This window comes from Notothenia coriiceps, unplaced genomic scaffold (genome assembly GCF_000735185.1).
Source record: "Notothenia coriiceps isolate Sejong01 unplaced genomic scaffold, NC01 NC01_scaffold00032970, whole genome shotgun sequence".
NCBI classification, from domain to species: Eukaryota; Metazoa; Chordata; class Actinopteri; order Perciformes; family Nototheniidae; genus Notothenia; species Notothenia coriiceps.
In genome coordinates, this window is record NW_011365671.1 from 76230 (window position 1) to 95682 (window position 19453).

At 40.1% G+C, this 19453-nt stretch overlaps 1 protein-coding gene across 1 annotated transcript in view; it reads right to left on the minus strand.

Annotated features, from left to right (window-relative positions):
- LOC104961258 (protein tweety homolog 2-like) overlaps positions 1–19106 on the minus strand; it is a 30972-nt gene extending 11866 nt beyond the window's left edge. The window contains exons 1-4 of the mRNA XM_010789519.1: positions 18894–19106; positions 10577–10797; positions 6883–6978; positions 1958–2030 (exon numbers count right to left, since the gene is read on the minus strand). Of these exons, the coding sequence (XP_010787821.1) occupies positions 1958–2030; positions 6883–6978; positions 10577–10797; positions 18894–19106 (603 nt within the window). The remainder of the gene's footprint in view (positions 1–1957; positions 2031–6882; positions 6979–10576; positions 10798–18893) is intronic.
- Positions 19107–19453: the final 347 nt, after the last annotated feature.

The window sequence follows — 19453 nt, forward strand, 5'->3', positions numbered from 1 at the left end:
TTGTTGGGCTTGCCCCGCTTCACCTCAGATATATGACACACACACACACACACACACACACACACACACACAGGAATAGACAAACACAAATGAACACCCAATTAAGAAGACAAACAACACGAACACACAATTGTGACAAAAGCATGATGTCTGAAAAGTGAAGGAGCCGTGCAGACTGTTCATGTAATTGCTTTGCTCACAGCTGTTTGTATCCCTGCCTCAGCAATTATGAAGCCCTTTCAACCTCCATGTTTGCTCTCAGGCAGAGAACAGCCCAGTGGACGTTAAGCATCCAGTGCAGTCAGGGTCAGCAGCAGACAAACACAGCGGAACAGACAGCTTACATAACAGACCACAATAAATGGCAGGATTTTGTAACCCACAAATCGATTTCTGTCAATTATCAAGTGGCTACAATACAACAAACTTTGTTCAGATATGAAATTTGGTTTGGGTATTTATGGAAGCCAGATGAACATTTCCAAAGATTTTTGGAACGACCCCCTTACCATTTGTTGTCAAGCTATGACATCATTTCTCTTTGACAAACACTTGGGTCGGGGAAAGGTGGCTGCAGATATTCATGGTCCTCTGAGGATTTCTAACATTTCCTCCACTGCTTCCTCCTACAGGCAACGATTACTTGTTAACAAACAGTTTGAAATATAACGAACGGAATACCATGACATTTATTGGATGCTTTCTTGCTCCTTTCAAGGAAGGGCCCCAAAGCCCAGACACTCAACATTTGTAGGTAGGTTTGATTTTGATGTAGCTAATTATTGTGCAGAATATTCAACATTACATTCTTGCGGGGTTTGGGATGGTAACTGTGTTTTTCTAGCTTTGATATCACCAGATATCCACCCGGGTTTCAACCGTCTACCATGCCAATGTAGACCACATATAGTGTAGACTTGTAAAGCAGACACTAAACTTCTAGATGAAAGAGAAGGAGGAAACCAGAGAATAGTCACTCCATAGACGGCATATGATCTGCTCACACCTGCTGCTGCTTTCTACTCCATGCTCATGATCTCCAACTTAAATGATCTCTTGTTAACAATCCTCGACAGTCTCGAGTCAAAACACAACACCCGACGAAAAACCTGAGAAAAATAGCACAAAGGCCTGAGGCAGGCGACACAAACACCAGTGCTCATTCATCTGATATTCAAATGCATCTCTCTATTTTCGCATATCCATCTTATCGGTAACCCTCTAGGTCACTTGTGCGTTTTTTTTAGGTCATTAAAAGAGAAGAACAGTGAGATTATTCACCTAATCAGCATGATTAAAAGCAGCAAAATGATTTGTGTTGTCGTAATCTTTGAGTTTTACTCAGGTGACTTGAATTCACTGTTTGGCATTTGACTCTTTTTGTTGGTCTATTTTCAGCAGTGTGCCATTTCTCAGCAGAGATGAAAAGCGTATGAGGGGACAGAAAGACAAACCAAGATCAGAGGAATTTTTAGATTGGGCAGTGAGAAAGCACTAATACGTTTTTGGATGACACTGCAAGGCTGTAAAGGCTTTTTCTAGCACACACACATTTTACTGAGAAAGCTAGGATCCTTGTTTAGCAGCTGTGGAGCTAACACATGCACTATTTTGGATGTGTGAGAAAGACTTTGCTGTGATGTGATCTGAGAGATGTTTTATCTGAGAGATGTTTTATTTTAGAGATGATAAAATTCATGTGAAAAATGACACTGCAGATATTTTAAACACATCCATTCACATGCAGGTATATGAACATAAGCACATGAGCAGCATCATCTCTCTTCCCTTACCCCAACACATTCAAAGACATTTGTCAAGTGCAGTGTGCGTTAAAGCAATTCATCGCCACTGCCAGGCAGGACGAGAATTGATTGCAGACCAGTTTACACAATTTTATATTAGGGTAAGCAAGTCAGCCAGGGGTTAGGAAGCGAAGCAGCGTGAAGCAGCTCACCACAGCAGTGGCCAGGTCAGCTCCCAGGGAGGTCCAGCTCAGGACCAGCGTCAGCACTCCAAACACCATCATCCTGCAGGGACACCAAGCAACAACAAGGTCACAGTGCAGCTCAGAATATGGAAATAATAGCTCGGTAAAGCTTGCTATTTATCTAAATGAAGTATTGTACCATTGAAACACAATGGTTAATGATTTACACTAATTGTCCCACTTTGATGTGAGATTGTTCTATTGATTACAGGTGGAGCACCCTTTCTTTTTAAAAATACATCATTAGAAAATTAGGAGAGTACTAAGGGTTTTTCATTTAAACCTGCAATATTGTTTTTGGCCACCTGGTGGCCCAAGAAACAATTTGTAAAAAGAATACTGACATATCATGACTAAACTTGTTAGCAAACATATGCTTATTCACAGACAAAGAGCAACATTAACATTGATTTGCAGTTGGTTTGTGTCCACCAGGACAATTTGAGCTACTTGTGCTTTTAAATGCACTGCACAATGTTGACCTGAGAGGTTTTAACTTCTGCCTGGTAATTGTTGGGCATTTAGAGAAGTCTTTTTTTCACCCTGATAAGACCTAAGAGAGGCTGATGAGAACCAAAACAGTAAATAGCAAGCCAGGAAAAAAAACTAGAAAGCTATAAAGCTGAGGAAATGAAGACTTGATTGAAAATTCTTTGTGGGTTTGTCACCACAACCAGCTATCATCCTATTCATATGTTCATAAAACATGAGAAGAAATAACATGATATAATATGCATCTACCCGGCAACTATAATAAATACAGATGGAACAACTCAAAACTAAAGCAAGAAAGTCGAATTTTGCAAAGTTCAGAATATAATTATCAACATCCTACAGCGGGAGTACAGTGACGCAGATGGAGCTATTTTCATAACAGTTACTGTTATTGAAAGGAAACAGCGTGAGCCCTCAGGGGCAGGAGCGGTGATCTCATTATCCTGTCATCAACAGAAGAAGTCAGAGGTCATGTTTATATTCTGTGGGGGTTGATACTGTAGCCTGAACATACTTCTGCATAGATGAGGCTTTATGTACCGAAGAACGTGCATATCCGCTCTGCTGGCCCACACTAGATTACGGCCCCCTGGGTGGGTGAATGTTGCCTGTACCAATTTCTACAGTAGGCTCCCTCCGTGATTATCTCATATCAGAAAATGACATAAGGGACATGAATGGGGGGTTTGGGAAAATCTCCCCATGAAGGGGGGCAGTGATGGGTCTGTCTGTGTGTGTACAGCAGAAGATCAATAGCCATTAAAAGATTAACAGTTGTCCTATCATAGATCAGCTAATTGGGTGAAATCATCTCTAGAAAATTCAATAAAGTCCTGCTGATTTCAACACTGTGGCACTTTGAGATACTCCCTTTACAGCATGTCACCTGCGATTAGGCCCTGTTCATTTCAACACTCTCCCGGAAGAATCAAATTCCCAATGTGCTGAGAAGATACTGAACTCCCATCATTGACACTTACAAGCCACAACTTGTGTACTCATTCTTTTTTCAGTATTCAATTTCTTCACTTTCCATCACCCCTGTCTTTCTCTGCCTTCTGCCTGGCAGTTTATCAGTTTTTCACTCTTCTAGTCTGTCAACCTCCTTGTCTGAGATACAGAGCCCCCCGTGCCCTGACACTTAACAAGGAAATTGAAGGGAAGAGAGCAAGGCATCTTTAACTTGATTTAAAATCAAGAAGTAGAACAGATGCAAAGGTTGCTCAACTGTCTTAGTGGTTGAATGTTTTTTACCGCACCAATGTGTGTATGGATCTGCATATACTGTAGTTACATGGAAAGTATGTTATTGAGTTCCCTAAAAATGTTTCTGTCCCTCATTATTTTACTAAATGTGTCTTTTTGTTGTGCTCATCCATCTGTGAACACCTACACACACATACATTTATATGGAATTTGTTGCTGACCCAATCAATCAGTCATTATTTATGGATTTTCTCTAATTCCTGCTTTTATTCCTGTAAATTACATAATGTCTTTACCATAAAATGATTTTAAAAAGGCAATGCCTATTTGACAGTAATGCTGTCGCAAGGTGTGGAACTAGACTGTGAATTTCTTTAAAAAACGTTGACATTGGATGAGCAAGCAAAAGGGAGGAATGCGCTCTGATCTCTTCCTCAACAACAGCAGAAACCGAGCAACTATTACGATGTTTGCTCTGGTTGACAAAGGGGATTCAATGAGCTACACTGATTCGAAAGAAATCGGGTGTAAACCTGACGCAAAGCAATTCAAGTGGAAAATTCACAGAGGCCAAGGAACAGGGCGGATGATGCCAGCAAATACACCCTCAATGGTTGAGGTCAAGTCACTCTCAATTAAATCAGAGTGGCAAGTAGATTTTCTTCCATGCATTGCTATACAAACAATCATTATATCTGTATTAAAACTGAGTGAAATGAGAGTGCAATGTCAGTGAGAAATGTATGTCTCCAATACATTATGCTGGTAACATAAAGATGCAGAACACCAAAGGTCTGCGTACACTTCCCTGTGGTACACCATCAATTATGTTGCAAATTAGTAGTTTATAAACGTAAGAAAAGGTTGCTTTGGTGTTAAGCTTTCTAGAGTAATATTTCTCTTGACCTTCATTAGTTTATTCATCTGGTTTCAAACAAAAATCCCCTTCTTGGATAAACTAAACTCTTTTATAGAGGAAGAATATATTTTAACTGCACAGGTGTGATACCAATTGCTGAACTCAGCTGCCATATCAAACTGTTTATTGCTAAAACAATTACCACGTCCTTCAGGCAGCCGATATACATTTTTCTTCTCCATGCTTACCAATGCTGTGATTGTTTTTCATTATAATTTCAGCACATCCCACTCATGTGCATTTTTGTTTAAATGCCAATTCTTCTCGGTGTAAGTCATTGCTCATGACAGCTCAAATGATTTCTGTCCTCCAGGGAGATTAGTTATTTCTCTCGATTATTTTCTAATGCATGAGGGGCACGGAATTGTGCAATCCATATAATTAGGCTGGGGAATAGGTTTTGTTTGTATCACAACACTTTAAGGTTCAGTTCACCTGATGGAAGCTGCGTTATGAAATAGGGTTGTGCAATGTCAGTTTCTCAGATTTCTGCCACAATCCCAATGCAATGGAGGTAGATGGATTGTGTTTGCAGTGCTCCAATTGAAAGAAAAATCCACAAAAAAAAAAAAAAAGGGAAATGACAAACTGTATTCCAAATAGAAACAGCTGACAGAAAGGTCTATAAATGCGTCTTCTTGTCTAAGCTCCTACTGTGTGTCATGCTAATACCCAGCCAGCCAGTTAATAGCACCAGGAAGAGCCGACAGGCCCCCAGAGTGTAATCTTCTCCGGAGAGCCTCCAACCACTTCCACTCCACTGGAAGAATGCATGCATTGGGAGGGCAGACACTCTTGACTCTGACTCATCTTGTGTGTGCAAAGGGGGTGGGAAAGTGTGGTGGGGGTGGGTTTGTGGTTAGTAGGGCAAATTTCGTGGAGATCACACCCTGAACTGACTGATTGAGAGAGACAGAGCAACACTCGGCTTGATGAATGGAGACCGGGTTGATTTCATGCCCTGTGAAAAGCTCCTTTAGAGCAGAAAAAAAAATCACATTCCAGTCTAGATGGATACACTTTGATGCTGTAAGGAGATTAAATGAAAGCGGGGGCACGGCATGTACAAATATAGTGAACATACAGTAAAGTATTTGTGTGCCATTTATCACCGCTTGTTCTGTCATCTTTCCTTGTAACATGTATTTTGATGTGTGGGAGTTCTTTTTATGCAATCATTTATAATAATATCCTGTCCACTTCCTGCCTCCCCAACCCACAGAAAAACAGTAATTATATTATTGTTTCCTATCTTCAGGACATATTTATAGTACAGAAAATCTTATCTTTCTTTTATACCCTGCATGTGCTGTTTTAATTCATTATGTTTTCCATCACTCATAAAAGCAAAATCAATCAAATATTAATCTGAAAAAAGACTAAAAATACAAAGCTTAATAATTAATTAAGTACTATACCAGGGTCAAGAGATATCTTTCTGGTATCAAATGTGATTTATGTCTGAAGCCATTTAAAGCAGGTCGAGTGTTAAACTGGAATAACAATCTTTAGGAAGTTGTATGGTTGATAACATCCATTGGCTTCACTCCCATCTCTCCACAGCTCTCAAATACAATTTGTAGAGAGAACTTTTGACACAGCAAGAGTAAGAGCAAATGCAACCTGGCAACGTTGTAAGGCAAGTTAATTACGAGAAGGCTTGCAGGGCAGTGTTTGTACAAGGACATGATCCAATACTGGATTTTGCAATTTCCCATGAGAATAACTCCTGCCTCCAGCTCCCTCTCTCTATATTTCTACACCAACTCATAATCAATCTCATTCTAACTCAAAATATCATATCTGTTGTTCCTGTTTGGAATACACGACACATTTAAGGCACTGCATGGGTTATTTTGATACAATTATCTAGCTGTGAATAAGATGTGTATGAGAGGGTGTTTACCTGCCACAATAGATGCAAGACCTCCAATCTAAAGCTTTCAACTTCTTAGATGCAGTTGGTCTTTTAGAAATATATGAAGTAAAGTGAATGCAAAAAGGAGTAACTGGAAGAAAACATAGTTTTGGCACGGTTTTGGCTTAGATTACAATAAATAACCTATTTCTGACTTGGAAAAGTGACTATTGTGTAGGTCCAGTTCCCGATGCAACATGCTGTAGTTAGCAGCTGATGAGTCATAGTGACCAAAACTAAGTAAATGTTTCCAGTTAGTTGGGATTTACTTAGTCAGCTAACCTCCCTATCCACAAAATACAGCTCTTGCTTTTGTTTAAATCTATGTTAAATCTATGAGTGTATGAGACTCACGTGGTAAGCAACCAGCGAGACTGCTTGGCCAGGCCCAGACAGGCCAGCAGGCAGATGATCAGGTCCAGGATGAGGATCAGCAGGTAGGTGAGCCACCTGCAGGGACAGACAGAGAGAGACAATCACAGTGCTGCTGGGAAATTTATTTTTTGGAAAATTGGGTTGAGCTTTGTTAAAAGGAAATGCTGGTTACATTGAAGCCAGGCGTTATTGATGTAGTTATTTCCCAAGCTTCCCAATTCGGCTTAATTAAAACGTAGGATTATAAACAGGGTTATATTCAAATGAACTAAACTTTACATTCATCATTATCATTTGGTGTCTGTCTACGGCGGGATCTTGAGTCGTGGCTGTGCCAAACATTTGGACTACCTATGTTGTAAATGTATTATCTTTTCAATTTACACACGGCATCTATTGCACGTCTGTCCGTCCTGGGAGAGGGATCCCTCCTCTGTTGCTCTCCCTGAGGTTTCTCCCATGTTCCCCTTTAAACTGTGGGGTTTTCTCTGGAAGTTTCTCCTTGTACGATGTGAGGGTCTAAGGACAGAGGGTGTCGTATTGTCATACTGATATTCTGTACAAACTGTGAAGTCCACTGAGACAAATGTAACATTTGTGATATTGGGCTATATAAATAAACATTGATTGATTGATCATTAATAATACTGTGCCATGATACTTAGGTTGACTAGCTAACAGGCAATACAAGAACAAAGCCGCTTTTTTAAGCAAAGTCTTCTACATTTGTTATAAACCACTTAGTATTCTGACTTTTTGCCTTAGACATGTAGCTTTTGCACAATATCAAAGTATATTAGTGTCTTTATATTATAGATATGTAAGGCCCAATTTTACATGGTTTTCCTTTTATTACTCCAACTCATGGAGCTTATGTTATCTTTTGTTAGCTTAATTAGTTAACTTGCTAACTAGCTAGTGATATAACATTATTTTATCCAAGTTTGTCTCAAATCAGGGACAAACAATGCATATTTCCCGTGCCTTAGCAAAAATGTTGAGCAATCTTGACAGAAGGAGAAAAAGAAAAAATACCAAATAATAATAAACCAGAATGTATTACTAAAGTTAAAAGCAATGTGGTTTTACAAAAAGTACCCCCAATCAGAAAAACTCTTGAGGGAGTTAAAACCTAAAATGTTATAGTGTAACACTTATTTTCACCTCAACAGGCACATGCTCTCATCTGAGGTGTGTTAATGCTTGAGGGTATAATCCTGTCCAGTATTGCCCTCCTCAGTGAACCCATCTGTTACGTGAGCAGTGGTCAGTCTGAGACCGGACACACAGAAAGCCTGTCCAGATGGTTAATAATGAATGGACTCAATTCCATATGATTGAATGTTTCATGCTGTGAAACAAATGGGGGGAGGGGCCGCTACATCACCTTTGAACTCGGATGTATCAATGCATCCAATTCAAGTTGCTTTGATTTATTCTCATATTATTTATCTCCATCATTGTGCATCTTTTAATCTTAACTCCTGCACTTACATTCTCACTTTGTACATTCCTCTTTTCTCTTAAATTATTTATTTGATTTCCCTCCCATTTGTGTTCTCCATCACTATGCTGCATCCCTTCTACATCTCCCTCATATCTTTCTTTTTCCCCCTTCACTTTCCTTCCACTCTCTTTAACCCCCTTCCCCATCCTCTCTCTCCCTTTCAGCCCCTCTTCCCTCCCTCGCCCTTCTTTCCCCCTCTTCCTCGTTTCATCTTTTCCCCTCTTGGCACTGTACAGCACGAGAAGCTGGGACATCAACATGCACACGGAGGCTCTTGGGTGACACTGCCACCATGTTTGTCTGTGTCATCTTAATCCAATTAAAGTCAAACTGAGTGCTGCACAGAGGCACGCTGCTACAGGGGGTTACATTCATGTATAATAGAGAAGTACGTCTGCAAGAAATTGTATCGGAAAGCAAGAAGCAGCTCTGAATGTGCTAGATTCAGTTGAAAGGTTAAATATGATAAAGGAAATAGCATTTTATCGAACGTTCCTAACAGAGAGGTCAAAGGTCACTGTGATCCCTTGATTTTATGAGGAGGCATTTGACAGCTGACCCTATGCACACACTCACCCAGAGACCCCATTAAGAAGCCCATAAAACCACATCTTATTCTCCTTTTTTTTTTTAATATCATTACAGATAATAGTATAGTATAATTAAGGAAATGAGCAAAAGTAACTCATATATCCAGTTAAAAGGTGAGTCTTTTACTTATAAACAAAATATAAATGACTGCTTTGTGTGAAAGGTTGTCAATTCCACAGTTTAAGTTCTGTGACAGCAAATTCACAGTAACCCTTGGTGTCAAATCTAGGGATATCAACTCCAAGAGTAAATATAAAATGTGTCGAAAAGGGTGTTATAACATTTAAAAAACGTAAATAACAGCACTGTCCTCAAAGTACCTGAGGTTGCAAGGTCTCAAGGTGTAAAACATTTAGTTATTTTCAGAAAACTGAGGGATTATTTAAGATTCTTAAAGTAGACAAAATGTTCCAGGATGACCACACTGAAGATGGACAGCCAACTCTGACACAGCAACACTGTGAAGAGACACACACACACACACACACACACACACACACACACACACACACACACACACGCGCGCTCAACCACAGCTATTTGTCTGGGCATGAGGCAGTCATAATGAGTCCATTAACAGTTTACACAGTGTCTGGCTGTCTGCCGTCGGTTGGCTTACTCTATCAGTGCACAGCTATGTGGTTTATTGAATTATTGGCAGAGAAGAAGAGTCACATTGCAGATCAATACAAACACCAGCTTGTGTGTTACCGCAGACTCCACAGAAATACTATCAAGGCTTCACAAGGACTGAAACATTGGCACTGCGCTTTTTTTTAGGTGATATACATTTCAAACACCTCACGGAGCCGTGTGCTCGGTGGACAGCTCAATTCACATACAGTAAATGGATGATGCACGTATGCAAACACCATATTTCATCCCATCCTTTAAATATCATGCGATATATTCAGGTCATAGAGGTATGAGAAAACATGAATTATCTATTTGACTGCATGTTCAAGTTTCCCAGTGATTGCAGCCATTATCGAGACATGATATCATAAACTTAAATGTATTTTGCATCTCCGAGAATCCATTCATATTTAACGGTAATTTGTAGCATTTATATATGATCATAAAAACGTGATAGGTCTTTCCTGGTTGATTAGCATCTTCCCACGTGTTTAGACAAGATGTAAATAACTATATATATATATAACAGTTCTCTACTGATTTTCTATGAAAGAGGTTTGGGTCACGTGGAAATTCTTATAATTCTGTTAATAAAATCAGACTTCGGCAGAAGAAAGTCAGACTAATCACTTTATGTTATTCTCTACTTCAAACCAAGAACTTTTTTCATATACATTTGTATCATTTGGCATTAATTCTCCATCCATAACTCCATAGATCTGCATTTAGAAATCCATGTGAACATTTGAGACATTCACATAATTTTGGATGCGATTTATCCAAAAGAAAAAATGTATGGAAAAGATATATCCTAAATGTTTTTCTCATTTCTCTAACTGTTTTCCTACAGATGTGCACTTCATTAGCATCCCAGGCATTGTTCATTGTTCATTGTTCCACCCTGCACTTTAGGACACTGACATTTTCTCTGTTCCTCACCGGTAGTACTCCACTCTTGCTGTTTGATCGGCGATGGATGAAAGGTCCACTTTAGCCTCCTCCCAGTCAGGCAGGCCCAGCAGCTGTTTGATCACGTTGTCCGTCATCTGCTGCATGAACTGCAGGGTCTGCACGTAGTCACCCCGCGTGGCAAAGATCTCGTCCAGCCTGGCGAGGTGCTGGTGCAGGCCGCTCTTCATGCTGCCCATCGTGCCAGTCACCTGGAGGGCAGGAGAGGAGAGGAGGCGTGAGGTGAATAAGTACAACAGCACTGTGACCGGGGTTGGAATACCAAGCATGAAAGCTAATGCACTGACCCATTCCTGAGGTATAATGTATTGATAAGTGTTCGAAACATATCACTCTTCACCGGATTAAGCTTCAATAATCAGGATACATGTATTTATTAATCCTTGCAAGAATGGAAGTAGTCATCACACACAGAGCATTTGAGACAACTAGTTCCTCGAACAGTGTCCTTCAGATGCTTTATATACAAGACAGGATGTTATTCATTCAAAAGATACATGTATACCAGTTCAAAGCAGTATTCTATGCTTAGTTCAGATTAGTTAAGGCCAACGTAAGCAATACAAATGACAGTCATATGTCTATCTCCATAGAGGCTGAATCATCATGTTAATCGTTGTCACATACATATATGCCTAAAACATTCCTGACGCTCTTCTAGGTAATCATACAACCGGTTACGTACACAGCTATGTAGGACCTTTGTTATCACGTGCTACTCTGATATTGGAAGAGTACATTCAGTATTCTCCCAACAATAAGTAATTGATGATTGAGTTTCCTTCTGGTAACAGCAAATCATTTGATTTGTGAAAACGGTCCGCAGAAAAACCTGACAGTTTGAGGGGATAGAAATGTTTTATAACCTCAACCTTTCTACTAAAACATTAATGTGTTGACCGACTTTTCTTAGAGCCGAGCACAGAAAGGAATCCTCTCAAACAGCATGTGGGTGCCTTTGGTCAACTTTTCCGCCTGACAAAGCTTCCCCGGAAAAAAAAAAAAAAAGGTGACCTAAGGTGAATAAACCCAAACGTGAGGTACGTGCTGCAGAGTAAAAATAGGTGGGTGGGCGGGGCAGTGTAGGAGAGCTAAAATGCTGAGTGTGGGTGTCGGTGAAGAGCTCCTCTTTGAGCAAACAGCTGGAAAACAGCCAAAACTAGAGAGCCCGGAGGTGAGATAGAGGAGAGATTTTTATTTACGACTGCTGTTGTCTTTCAGACCTTTCTCTAAACTGATAACTCACTCATTTTTATCTGTATACACCAGGTAATCACAGATAATGTAATCCTTTTCCCAAAGGGGGAGTTTTATCAGATTCTTACCTAGTCGGCCAACTAAACCAAGACCACATTATCTTTGTGGTGTGAACATCTCCTGTAAAATCCCTTTCCATTTCTTCAGGTTTAATGTCTCTGTACTTAGCTTGAAGGGTAACTTTGTTTACTGGGAGATGGCATTCAGAGAGACATCCTGCTATTTGTTCATTAAAAAGGGTAATAAATGCTTCCATTCAGCTTAGGGTACTTGGCATTCAATGAAGAGAACACTCATATTGTTGCCGTGTTTGACAGGCACAGGATTTGCTGGAGTTGAAGCTGAGGCGAGGGCATGTTGGGTGGGAGTAATTAGTCGGTCTGCATTCAACGGTCGACCAGCACTAGATGGCTGCAAATAAAAGAGTCTACAGCTAGTGTGGGGCTACTCTTATAGTCAGAGTTGTAGTTCTAGCCAAACGCTAATATAAGCATGCTAACACGCTCACAGTGAGAATGTTTATATTGTAGGAAATAGTAACGAAGTGGACCACCTTCGTTTGACTAATAGCATAGCACTAAACACAACATTTAGTCATAAACTATTAGACAATTTTGACGATTTCTCTGTTAAATGTTACAGGATTACCAAAGTTATTTTAATGTATCATCTTGGAACATTGAACATCTGTAGCAAACATATTTCAGAATCTTTTTAAAAAAAAGTCAACCTCCTAGTGATGCTTAAGGAAGTCAATAGATCATTAAAGTCATTAGGCTTCATCCTCTGGAGAGCATGAATATATGCAGTAGTGGGTTTAATGCATCGTTGTAGACTAATCGATCTGGGTTTTTTAGCATCATGCAGGTAAAAAGAAGTGGCAGTGTATCTTTTGAGATGGACTTGAAGCAAACAAAGGTTGACATATTTGGTTGTTTTTGAAAGATGGATTTGTTTGAAGAAGAATGTTCTATGTTTATTCTGTTAAATAACAGAAATGTAGGTAAGTAGAAAAGAAAATCAGCTATCCTTGGAAAATCTGTCCAGGTACTCCAGCACCGACAAGCCTGGGTTGAGTTGAATCAGATTGAGGCTCATTTGTAAACAGCCTCTCATAGACTCTGTTGTTTCACCTACTGTAGGTCCTGCATACATTAGCTAACACTTCACTGTATTTAATCGAGACATTCTTGACGGGATTTGATCATTGTTATTTGGTAGGGGAAAAAACTACAAAGAAATAACAGCTATTTGAGTACATTTTTGTCAGGAGTACTCAATGATGACTAAAATGCAATAATTGTGAATGCCCTAATGTGCACCAAATGAAATGGAAATCCATTCTGTTGTTAATGAAGGTCTTCAGTCAGCGACAAAGTGGTGAACCAAGGTTCAGACTGACATTCCCATATAACGCCATGCTAGCACAGCTAAAAATATCCATTAATCCATCCATCTATCAATCTGTTAATCCATCAACTATACCCGCTGTTCCCTAAGGGTTTTGGAGGAGTCAACCTGTGAACCAACAGTCCTCTCCATGGGACATTGTATCTGTGCTCTGTAGTTTGTTATCTGATCTCTGATTGAGACCACTTCCTCCTCAGACTTAGCAGAAGAAATCGCAGTTGAGAAATGAAGTCAAGTATCTGATTCTTGCCTCTTGTGAGAGAATCTTATCTCAACCGCCTGGGGAGACAGTCAATCCAGCTAATCTCTCCTTCCTCTTGGTCTGATCCTCACCGTGTTAATGATCCGCGCCGATGAAGAAGATTTAATTCCCAGTCCCAGTCTTTATCTCAATCTGATGTTTCGAGGGCATTCTCCTCCTCACATCTTTCAAAACAAACAATTTGCAGCGGATTGTGTTTGGCTGCATAGCGGTTGTTCGGTGGGGTATTCATTTCTACACACCGGAGGGTACAAATACATTTTAAAAAAATTAAAAAAAAGAAGAAATCACGATAAATGACCAAACGGTGACGAATGGAGAGCGGCATTGGGCTGAAAAGTGGCTGTCAAAAATCTAATGTAGATTCTAGCTTAAGGAAAGGGATATAAATATAGATCAACGAGCATTATGTTGGTTGTGGTTGACCATAGTGTATTCCGAATGAAGACCCTGGGCTTAAGGAGGAGGGTCATTTCTCAAAATCTTATTTCTTATTACAAAATAGATGCCTGAAATGTATCTATTATATCTACCTTTCACACATTTATCATATGCCATTTCAAGTATCGACTTACTTGCACGGACAAGAACAATAGTTCCACAATCAATCATTCCTAATAATAATCTCTACAGAATATTAACCCCACTTCCTTCACTAAAATGGGATATCTATCTGTAAGCCTATTGTTGTTGGTACATGGCCTCAGAGAGAGCAGTGCTTCAGAGCTAACTCTGGGAGCACGAAACAGAGAGAGGCTGTAAAAGAACATCTCTTTCTTTCAGACGCATACCTCCCAGAGTGTCCATCTCTGAGTTGAAACAGAAAATAGCTTGCCAAGTGTGAGCGATGATCTCATAATCACTTTCTCTATATTCCTTACTCGTCCCGTAATCGCTTGATAAATGAGGACCAATAAGGCTATTTGTTAAAGTAAAACAAAGGATAAGATAAATGATTAAAGCTTTTTTTCTCGCTCTAACTGGTCGTCTCTGCTCGATAGTGGAGAGGCTTTTTTTTCAATTAAAATTGAATGTGGGAGCTAGAGCGTGAAATGGAACATGCTTCTGAAGTGCCTCAGTAGCTCGGTCCCTGCTAAGATAGAGACCATCTTCACTGCTCTGAAACAAAGCTCTTTCAAAATGTATTCTTTCCTACCTCCTTTTCTCCCCTCACACACGTGGTGACCACAGAGCCTCAAAGTGGTCGGCCTGGATCGGTTTGTATATGAAACATTGAGCAGGCTTCAAATGAAGACCTTTGAGAAACCGATGGCCCACAGAGCAAAGATTGTTAACCAAAAGGAAGGAAGTGGGATCGTCACGCTATGAATGGTTTGCTGTAACAATGGTGTGCTGGTGTTTGACACACATTCATTGAGTCGTTGGATCTACCGTCTTATGGTCTTCTGGTCTAGAGGAAGCGAAGGTTCACAGAGTGTTGGAAGTGGTTTAGCCTCAGAGATAACCTCAGCGCCAGCACTTTCCCTTCAGCTTGACGTGAGAGTGAAGAAGTCAGAAAAAGTGCCCAATTAGCCAACTGGGTACCACCTGCCAGGCAGTACACATATTAATACACACATCCAGATGTCAGAGGTTTCTCCTTGCACTCACGGATGGCAGCTTTTAATGAGACATTTCTTAAACAACTGAGAACAAATGGGATCCTCTACTGATGATGTAACAGCCTGATCTCTTTATAACAGCTGAAGTTACTGTTGTGGGGATGACAAGAGGAGTTGAGAAGGGCTCTTGGAGGCAAAAGCCTGGTAACGAACAACAGCTAGTATTGTTGTGGTGATATCAAGAGGAGAAATGTGACGCTGAGCTAAACACTGAATAGAAAACAATGCTGGAAGTAATACAGCTTGACTCCAGTTAACCTCTTGCAGTGACAAGAAATGTGTTTTTTTCTGCACTGCACTGATCTGTCTCATTCCTCTAAAATATACAAAAAGACCCACAGATACTTGCACTTCTTTGAGGTGTATTTGATGTCTGAAAAACACTTTTTTCTGGACAAAACCCAGGATCAGACTGCAAACAGGCACACACACAGAAACAACATGAGGCTCAGTTGTTAGCGCTTTTGTTTTACAGCCAGACACACACTCCACCTGTGTTCCGATCTCCTGCTCACAGCATAAGGTTAAATATCAGGATTGCAATGAAATAAGTTGATGGTAGTGAATCATGATAATCGCCAATATCCTCTCATAAGTGACTTGAACATCTGTCTAGCTTGTTATCATGGTAAAATAGGGCCTACTTTAAATACAATAACAGATTAACTTTAAGAGTTTAGAGCACATTTGTATTCTTATCAAAACAATATCATGAATTCCAATAACTTTGGGATATTTCACATTGTCCCATGTCCAATGGAAACAATAATAATTACACTTTCATTATCTTTCTCCTTCACATTATGAATATCTCATCATATAGAAACAAATCGTATTATAAGAGCGTGTAGAAATATGCACATTTGTAATTATTTACTGGGCCACCTTCCAAACCGTGCTTGAGCTCTGGCCAAATGCTCCGTGACTGACACAGACACCGACCCACTCCGCTTGGTGACTGCGGGCTGCCAAAACTCTCTCAACACCCATCTCCAAACAATAGAGTTATTATTAGTGTTATTATTAGTGTGGCCAGACTTCAAATATCACATCATTCCCATTACAGCATCCCAATTGGCCCGTTTCCAGATTGAACAGCCCTATTGATGGTTTTTTTGCATCTCACTTTGAGCGTTACGTCTCCAAATTGCACCTCTCTCTGTATAGTGCTTTGTTTTAATTGATATTCTAACTAAGAGAGCCAGTAACTGTTCATAAACAAATCATATGCATATATTTCAGGCCGTAACCAATCAAGGCCTAAAGAGCTGCTGAGAAAAAAAACATTGAGTGATAATGAGCCTAACTTCCTTCTTTTCCTCTCTTATAAACTGAGCCTTTAGAAGTAAACTCACTTCTAAACTCTCTCGGAGTTGGGCTTTAAGGGGATTTGTGTTGGCCGAAGGGCAGTGAGGCCTTCATTGTCAATGATTTCAATTCAGATTTCAATCTCCAACTCTGCCAATCAGACAGGCCAGCCTTGCTCGTTGTTCTTGCCCATCAAACGGCTTTGTCTCCTGGGCTCATGGTTGATTAGGTGGGGGGAGACTGGGAACTGTGTGTGGCACACTGGGCTCTTTATACTAGCCTAGAACTAGCCTCCTTAACAGTCTATTGCTGCATGCAATGAACTCAGTCATCCACACACACACTAAGGCACAGGCGAGCACAATCACACGCATAAAATAAAGGCCACCATGTCCAATTGTGTGTGCTTGCACGAGTTCACACATCCCAGAAGGACTCACTGACAAGCTTTTCAGATGAGCTATATGTAAATGTGTTCTTTCTGCTAATATGACTTTGAGAAATGAACCTGGCTAAGTGCTTTACAAGAATAACAGGAGACAATGCGTGAACAATTCATCCAATCTGGTCATGACAAAGAGATGGATCTATCCCTCTGTATTAAGGTAATACACGCTTTACATGCTGTTGTATCGATTCAATGGAGTAAATCAAAGACATGTAAATGCTAGCTTGTTAATGAGAAGTAATCCCAACTGACAATCTACAGTAACTCTACTGATCTTCTCCCAACATAAGTAATTACAGTCTCCCATGTTTTCAGTTTAAATTATGTATAAAGTGCATAAATCAGAGCCAGACAGCTAAGTGCTTCCCTCCGTTAAAGAGTCTCTATATCCTCTGAGCAAAGTGTTTCGTACTGAGGCCATGTTGAGTGGCTCACATACCACCACATTAATCTCCATTAACGCAGATGGAGACCTAATCCCCACTTTTTGACAGCTAGTCACGTTAGGTCTCCGCCCACGCTGATACAGACCCCGGACCAACATGGGACACACTGCTGAGGCGACAACACAAAATTGGTCCTTATAGACACTACATAAAAAAAGCATAGTCTGTTTATCATAGTTTCAAGTCAAGTTTCAAGTTAATCTTTGTGTCATGGTTATCTTTACAAATCTCAAGTAGGAGTCTCAAGTTAATCTTTACAAGTGCCAAATCAATTGGTAGAAGTCTCAAGTCCGAAGGCCATTTGTAGAAGTTTCACGAAAAAAAGTCAATCAGGTTCATCTTAACACGTCTTAACAAGAAGAAGCCATCAATTAATCTGTGCAACTCAAAAAAAAAATCAGTCCGAAGTCTTAAATCTTGTCCAAGCTAATCTCATGTGCAAATTCATCATGTACCTGTTCACTATTTTAGTTACACAACATTTGAATATCCTGCTCTTATAGCACTGTTTATAGTGTGTTTTAAGTCAAGTCCAAGTTGACTCTCAAACGATTAGAGATAACATGGGCGGTTTTGGCGCAGTGGTTAGAGCGTTGATCATCAGACCAAGGGGCGTTGGTGAACTCCAGTTCAACCAGTTTGCCTCGTCAGGCCGTTGTGTCCTTGGGCAAGACACTTTACCCGCATTTGCTCCTGTGGGTAATGTCCACAGTAATGACTCTTGCATGTCTAATATGTGTAATGTGTAATTGTAAAGCGCTTTGAGCACCTGTAAAAGCGCTCTAATAAAAAATGTAACGCATTATTATTATTATTAACATCTCAAATCTCAAGTGTACAGCCCAGATGATAACCAAATACGGTTTATTATCAAGCCAAATTGCCAAATACTTTCATCAATAGTGTTGGCAAGTAATGTACTTTAGTATTAATTACCACAACTTTTGTTTGGTAAACATAGGTGAGGAAAAATTGAGATGGAGAAAAATATCAAACAGTTTTGATGCCTTGTCATTGGTGTATCATTTTGAAACAGCGAGCTACATTTGGGTGTGTGATGGGAAGTGAGGCAGATACAAATAGAAAAAGGAGCTAAAGGGAGCACAAGCAAAGACACAGGGCGATGCTTTGTTCCTGCCGAGGCCACAGCAGCTGGGAGAAGGTGGAGCAGAGCGGGTGAGAGTGTGTGTGAGCTGTCTGTGGAGCAAAGAGTCAGGCAGTCAATTTGTGTGTAGCGGTAAAAGGCCATAAAAAGACTATAAAAACATTTAAATGCATACTAAATGGAGTCCTCTGGGCTTTCCTCCTGTGTGTGGGTAAATACATCACAACAGCATTTCTGAAGCCTTCACAGGGAGCTGTTTATTTCCAGCTAAATGGGCCTCTCATGTATAAACTGCATGTCTTGTGAAACTGTACTGAATGTTTCCAGTTTGTTTTTACAAACTCAAATCAGGATGCCGTTTTTCTTCACACACGCAGGTATGTTTATGTATAGGAGACATTCATCATGTGACCCTAATGTTTTACTTACCAGACTGTCCACACCGCCCAGCGTGTGATTGGCATTGTACAGGGAGTAAGTCAACTGGTACACGCCGTCATTGGTCTCGCTGTTGCCATAGAAACCCACACCAACGGCGATGCTACAGAGAGAAGAAGTATGGAGGGAGAGGTAAGTCTTTTGATAAATGAATGACAGTAGCACTACATCAGTGCTGCTTGGCTTGTAAATCACAGGTGTCATAGGTGATATCCTTTTCAGGCACTGAGATTTATCAGCTTGAAAGCCATTTTTTACAACATTTGCTAAAATAAAAAAATGAACGCACGCTAAAAATAAGGATTTCTTCCTGTTCTGAAACAATGTGTCATCCTGTGTTAGAGATGTACTGCCTACACGGAGAGTGGCACAATGGAATACACCCCCTACACCAGGCTTTATGAATATTTCATGCCTCCTTTTTTGCAAGCAATTGGGTATTAGCATAAAGCAGTGTCATCAATTTCTCTATCAACCCTGACTTTTACATATAAAAAAAAAAAAAAGAGGAAACAAAATACAAAGGTAATGAGGCACGTGAAAGGAGACGG